Source organism: Propithecus coquereli, unplaced genomic scaffold, assembly GCF_000956105.1.
Source record: "Propithecus coquereli isolate 6110/MARCELLA unplaced genomic scaffold, Pcoq_1.0 Scaffold76, whole genome shotgun sequence".
Taxonomy (NCBI): Eukaryota; Metazoa; Chordata; class Mammalia; order Primates; family Indriidae; genus Propithecus; species Propithecus coquereli.
Genome location: NW_012153729.1, coordinates 7,113,547 through 7,120,338, shown reverse-complemented (window position 1 = coordinate 7,120,338; position 6,792 = coordinate 7,113,547). Strand labels below are relative to the sequence as shown.

Below are 6,792 nucleotides of genomic sequence, written 5' to 3'. Positions count from 1 at the left end.
AAAAAAAAAAAAAAGTATAGGCCAAAATGGACCCAAACAGTCAAATCCAATCCCCTGACTGAACATACAAACAAATATGTGATTACTTGCTAAATAAGTCTGGTAATAAAAATGACTGTCACTTTGATGACATTATATATTGGGCCAAGCACTTTACATCCATTACCTCACTGATTCCTCAAAACACTAAGGAGTCCGGGTACTATTTTATATTTATTTTAGAAATGAGGAAACTAGTGTTCAGAAAGGGCAAGAGTTGAGATTCAAACCCAGATTTCATTTCTCATATCAATCAGAGCCTGAGCTATCAACTACCATACTCCACTACCTCCTAGTCAATAATTTACATGATTTCTGAGGAGGACGTGCTCACTGGCTAGATGGTCTAATGGTTTTTTTTGTTTGTTTTTTTTTTTTAAGATTTTGGAAATTTAGGCTCAGCCTTTTAAGAATCGGAAGATTCTAATCCAAACAAGTGGTGTGCTTCATGCTGTTGTGGTGAGCACATAAATGCATGGCCGATACCTTCTAGTAGAGAAGAACTTCTCTCTGGCTTTTCATGAAAGCCCAGGGGGAGAGTGTCGAACCAAGACTGCTGAGAACACAAACTTCCAACTGCCTGGACATAGGCCATAAGAAGAGGAATGTAGTTCAACTTTTATGAAAATACTTAGACAAGGAAAGACATTTGCCTTGAGGAAATATGCATGACATAAGAAGGGGTTATCTATCAACTGTTTGCACTAGTTTGCCCAAGACTTTCCTATTATGAGCTTGTGAACCGTCATTCCAAGTGTGCCTGCATTTGTTGCAGGGATAGATTTACCCAGACAGGTGGAAGAGTCATGACTTAAGGGTTATAAACAGCTGCATAGGCCTGGGCTGCTCTCATAGTCTTGGAGGCAGGGAATGAGGGAATGACATTCCCCGTCGCCAGGCATTAATCGGCTTTAGAACAGCCCCCCAAATGGGAAGGACTGTAATTTTGGTCCAGTGCATGCACCACCCATTACAGCTAAATAGTAACATGAAAATGTAAAGAATTTCCAGTCGGTTTAAAAGGAATCATCTTGGCGTGTTCTCTATTGCTGACTCATAGTGCTGCTGCTTTGGGACTGTTAGGTTTCCAAATGGGACGCACAGTAGGTAGTCAGTAAATAAATGTCAACTTGTAGCAGTACTTTTCGTCTCTTAAGGAGGATGCCCTTACTATCCCACCATAAGTAAGGCAAATGAGTGAAGAGTAGCAATGACAAACGTGCCCTCGGTTTGCTAAGATTCTAACTACCCCAGAGTGAGTTTTTCCCTCTATCAGGTAACTTTTTTAAGTGACAGCCAGCACAATTTGTACCCAGCGCGAGGCAGATTCACCTTCTGTCCAATCATCTCCGAGATTTTGGGGTGGGGGAGGGGAGAACGTCGCTGGACTTTCCCTGTCCAGGAAGGGGGCGGGTTTAGGTTGAGCTGCGGCCGCCGAAGCCCGTCGTGTCGTCGCACGGTGCTTGGCACTTTCCGGAACCAATAGGCACAAAGAGAGCTATTCGAATCGACCAATGCCAGCTGGGCGGGGGCGGGGTTTGTGAGTCATATAAAAACTGGAGTCGGCCGGCCAGGCTGTGGCGGAGGCTCCTGCAGCGGTGGCCGGCTCTGTGGCGTGGAGCTTCTTCGCTCCCCTCGAGTCCAACCCTTTCAGCGTTTTGCTCCCGCGCCAGCTCGCTCCTCGGCGCCATGACCACCACCACCACCTTCAAGGGTGTCGACCCCAACAGCAGGAATAGCTCCCGGTGAGGCGACGCGGCCGCGCCCCAGCCGCGCGGGGCTGAGGGGCCAGGAGGGCCGCTGCCGGCGGGGCCGCGCGAGCCGGGCGCCGGTCGTTGGCGGTACGGTGCCCGGTGCGCTGCGCTCGCGCTGCGGCGGGCGGCGGGCTCTCCCGCCGGCGCTGCCTTTGTGCCGCCCGGCGAGCCGGGCGCGCGGCCCCGCCCGGATTCCTGCTGCTTTCCATTCATTCCTCACACGGCGCGAGGGGCTGCGGCGCCCGGTCCGGCCGCCCCTCGGAGCGCGGCGGGTTTTCGTTAATCCTAACGTGCGGGGAGGGTTCGCTTTCTACCCTCTGCGGCGAGCCTGGCCCGTCCCAGGGTGGTGGTCTTGGTCCCCCAGGTGTCCGGGGAGCGTCTAGGGCGCCTTGGTCGGACCCCATTGTCCCACCTCCCGGCCACGCGCTCCTGCCTCTGGCCCGGGGCATGTGGCCGGCCCCACGCTCGGGCGCAGCGATCGGACCCTGAGACCGGATCGATCGGGTCCGGCGGGCTTCTACCCTCGCCGGGCCACCACTCCCCACTCCCTGCTCGGACCCGCCCGGCCAGGTGCTTTTGTGGTCGGGCGGGGCTGGTCATCGTGACCCTTCACCTCCGTTCAGGAACCAACTGTTCTTCTCCTCTTTGAATTGCCTCCCCTCTCCTAACAAAGGAAAGACCCCTTCTCCTCCCCCTCCCCGCGCCCACCTCCAAGCGGGAGGGGGAACGAGCCAGCCCGAGTGGGTTTTCTGTGCTCAAACCTTCGGACCACGGTCTTTGCATCCCACCTTCGCTTCCCCCTTTGACGTCTGCCAAATGAGTTCATTCCTGGCCCTGGTTCCCTTGCAGGAGGGGGTTTCCTGTTCTTGGGCGGGGCCGGAGACATCCATTGTCTCTTCCGTAGTATCTCCACCTGGGAACCCGGGCCTTTCCTTGCCATTCATCCCACTACATTTTGGGGAGCGGGCACTTGGCACAGTGTTTGGACTGGGACCCTTTTCCAAGTCCTTGCTTAACTTGATGGAAGGGTTTGGATTCTGTGGAAGGTGTTCACATTGTCTCAGCTAATTGCACACTGTTCTTTAAGGTGGGTTACTGGCATCTCTGAGATCTTCCTCAAGGCTTGGAGGAAGCTTAGATTCTACGTTTTCTGGGGCATCTATTTTCCATTGATCATGACCTGCAGTTATGTGTGGCCAGCCTTGGGGCCCTGGCCAAGTGGCACAAAGGGAGCCATTTTGTTGGGCTAAGAAGGCACGTGAAATAGCAATATCTCACAGGGGTTAGAGAACTTGGGAACAAAAAGCACGCCTCAGCAAATGAGTCTTAGGAGGAAGCATTGGAAATGACATTCCTTTTGAACTCATTTCTTTCAGTTTTACAATGTAGAAAATAATGGATAAGACTGAAAAAATGAAATTAGTGGTTACTGGGAGGAAGGAGGAATTGAGTAGCATGGACCTAAGAAAATACGGGTCACTCCCTTTCTGTTGTCATCCTTCCAATGAGGTAATTTTTTTAGAGAACCCTGGAACAAATTGAGCCTTGGTTTTTAATTTTGTGTTATGAGATCAACTTTCTGCTGGTCAGACTTCAGTTGTTGGAATGATAATGTGTGATCTGGGGTTTATCCTTTGGGGTTGAGTTCAGTGTAGTGCTTTGTAAAGCATTTCAGTAACCAGGTCAGATGAATCCTCACACTAGTTTTTTCATATTCATATTTGAAATTTGAGACAAATGACTTTTGGTCCTGCAAAAAAGGTTTTAATTCACCTTTTGTTATCAATTTTCCTCCAATATTGTGATCCAGGAATGTAGGAGCATTGTCATTTTATTTATTTCTCACATTTCCTTTTTCTATAATTAAACCTAATTCTCATCAACTACTTTTCTCCAGTAGCATTCTCCTGGCTCCATAAACTCGTTATAAATTTAGTCTGGTAGGGAATAATCTACAAAGATAATATGGAAATTCTGGGATTTAAAGAGAGAAGAAAGAAAAGAAGTAATTTCTAAAAAATTGCTATCTACAGTACATAGGCACATTTTTTGTTGAGTTTTAAATATGCAATCCTTATTTAGTTATCATGTATGTGGTTCAGAAAAAATAGTAGGATCTTAAAAAATAAAATTGGAATACTTTCTGTCTTATGATCCAAATCCTTTGTTTGGGGATGTCTCCCTATTACAAATGGTCTCTATAACACTGACGTCATCGGAGTAGGTTATTACCTGCTATTGCAAGAGGAACACAGACCTTTAAAAAGTTGGACTGGTCAGAGCTTTGATTTGCTTTTAAGCTGGTGTTTGGGTACCAGTGTCTTTTTGTTTCTTTTTTATTTTTCAAGGCTAAAAATACTTCAACCCTACTAGGATTCTGAAGGATTTCAAATGGCCAAAATAATTAATGAGGTTTTAATTATGATTAGTAAAGGCAATCATTCTAATCTCTAGGGAATGAAGAAGATGACAATGAAGCAAGTTAATTTAGATTATAATCTGTCAAGTGTCTTTGTTGATTTAGGGCACAAATGATAAAAACCTAAGAGCTTCAAACTTTAACATGAGAAAGCCTATTAAGAATTTGTAACATACCTTTAATTGTGATTTGAACAATTAAACCTAAAATTATCATACTAATAAAATGTATGCCTATACACATTTATCTTAATTCCTGTAATGAATTTAATCTAAGTGGATATCTAATATCTGAGACTTTTTAAAAAAAGCTGAGTTTTAAATGTTTAACATGTTATAAAGACTGCAGTGGGGTCTTCCCCCTGGGACTGGGCAGGAATAATGAAATCTTTACTGGCCATTTTACTGGCTGTCACCGTGGCTCATGCCTGTAATCTTAGCACTTTGGGAGGCCAAGGCTGGAGGATCACTTGAGCTCAGAAGTTCAAGATCAGCCTGAGCAAGAGCGAGACCCGGTCTCTACTAAAAATAGAAAAATTAGCCAGGTGTGGTGGTGCCTGCCTGTAGTCCTAGCTGCTCTGAGGCTGAGGCAGGAGGATCTCTTGAGCCTAGGAGTTTGAAGTTGCAGTGAGCTAGGGTGACACCACGGCACTTGCCGAGGTAGCAGAGTGAGACTCTGTTTCCAAAAAGAAAAAGAAAAGAGAAATCTTATTGTGGATTGAATATTGCATTTTACTACAGACAGAAGTTAATATTCCATTTAAGGGAGGAAGCCAGAGGAACTACTTAAGAAATATAAGACATTTCAGGGTTAGAAAACAAGGAAACCTTAATTAAACCACCAACTGTACAGATTTGTAGTTTAAAGAGAAAAATGGTGTGTGGTTCCCCCATTTAAGCACTTTGAGTACTTGTTATGTGCCTGCCAGGTACATGGTTGAGGAAAACAATATTTCATAACTTGTGAAGATTATATAAACATAAAATTTCAGTGTCCATAAATAAAGTTTTTTGTTTATTTTTAGGACAGGGTCTTGCTCTGTCACCCAGGCTTGAGTGCAGTGGTGTCATCATAGCTCATTGTAACCTCAAACTCCTGAGCTCAAGTAATCCTCCCACCTCAGCCTCCCAAAGTGCTAGAATTATAGGCGTGAGTCACCTCACTGGGCTCATAAATAAGGTTTTATTGGAACACAGCCACGCTCATTTTCATATTGCCCGTGGTGGCCTTTGGGCAACATGGCAGTGCATTATTGTTCAGAAAGATCCTGGTCTGCAAAGCCAAAGGTGTTTACTATTTGGCCCTTTACAGAAAGAGTTGGTGACTCCCAAAGGAGAGGATCTCTAATATCCGTTTCCTCTCTGGTATTCTGTCTGTTATTCTTTGAGATCACAGAGGACTACTAGACTGCTTCCTGGAGGAGGTAGAGGTTTAAGTGGTAGACTGGGTCTTGAATAGGCACTGAGGCAAGAATAGTGCTCTAGGCAAGAAGAAATGTGCCAGTAAAGACTCCAAGGTGGAGACAACCAGAACTGTTTGCAGAAAGTGAAAAAGGTGGCCTTTAACCAGGCATGGAGGCTCGAGCTAGTGGTCCCAGCTACTCTGGAGGCTGAGGTTGGAGGATAGCTTGAGGCCAGCCTGGGCAACACAGCAAGACCCCATCTCTTAAAAAAAAAAAAAGAAGATGGTAAGAACCATCTTGATATCTTGATGTGTTTGAGAGGATGCCATATCCATAGTAGGTAGTTTGTCAGATTCCCTTCATTCCTGCCTGACTAGACCTTGCATCTGCTGAACAGTAGAACCCTCAGAAAAGGACAGGACACAAGGCAGGGTAGGGGTTACTATGAGTGCTGTAGGGGGCAGTGTTGGGGTGCTGAGGCCAGGGTACCAGCCTATACCCAAGGGAACCAAGAAGCCAGAATTTCTGTCTAGAGAGCTAGAGTGGACACATAGGTACTCACAGATAAACAAGTGATCACATTCATTTATAATGGACAGTGGGAAAAATAATATTATCAAAAGAAAATTCTGGAACCCAGAAGCAGTCTTTAAAAGAATTTTAGATTAATAGCAATACAGAGAAGTTTGATGTATTAAAAAAAGACATTAAAATTCACCTGAATTCCCATCTGTGAGAAGGAACCCTGGAAAAGTATTGTGGTGACATTTATGGCTAGTTATGCTTATAATAATAGCTAATATGCATGATTGCCATGTCCCAGGTACTTTCTAAGCACAGTATATACGATATCATTATAATAAATGGTCTTACGAGGCAGATACTGTTCTTGTTTTGTAGAGGAGAAAACTGAGGAATAGAGAAGTTAAACAGCTTAACCCGAGGTCACACAGCTGTGTCTCCACACACATAACTTTATATGGCATGTAATTGGGCTCATATTTGCCTTCTAACTTTTTTCATTTGCTGTGTTTTGGGTAACTTTTAATATCCACTAATAAAAATAAATTTCGCTCTACGGTATATATAGCTTTCTAGTTTAAGGACATACTTTGATAACCAACCCCCTACTAACCCTATTAATGGAAGGTTGGGATATTTCCAATTTTTTTTTACAG

The 6,792-nt window shown here is 45.1% G+C and overlaps 1 protein-coding gene across 1 annotated transcript in view; it reads left to right on the top strand.

The window, feature by feature from the left end:
* Positions 1-1,614: 1,614 nt before the first annotated feature.
* The window catches only part of HN1 (hematological and neurological expressed 1), a 17,058-nt gene continuing 11,880 nt past the window's right edge, over positions 1,615-6,792 (top strand). Inside the window, exon 1 of the mRNA XM_012662235.1 lies at positions 1,615-1,785. Within this exon, the coding sequence (XP_012517689.1) occupies positions 1,729-1,785 (57 nt within the window). The 5' untranslated portion in view covers positions 1,615-1,728. The remainder of the gene's footprint in view (positions 1,786-6,792) is intronic.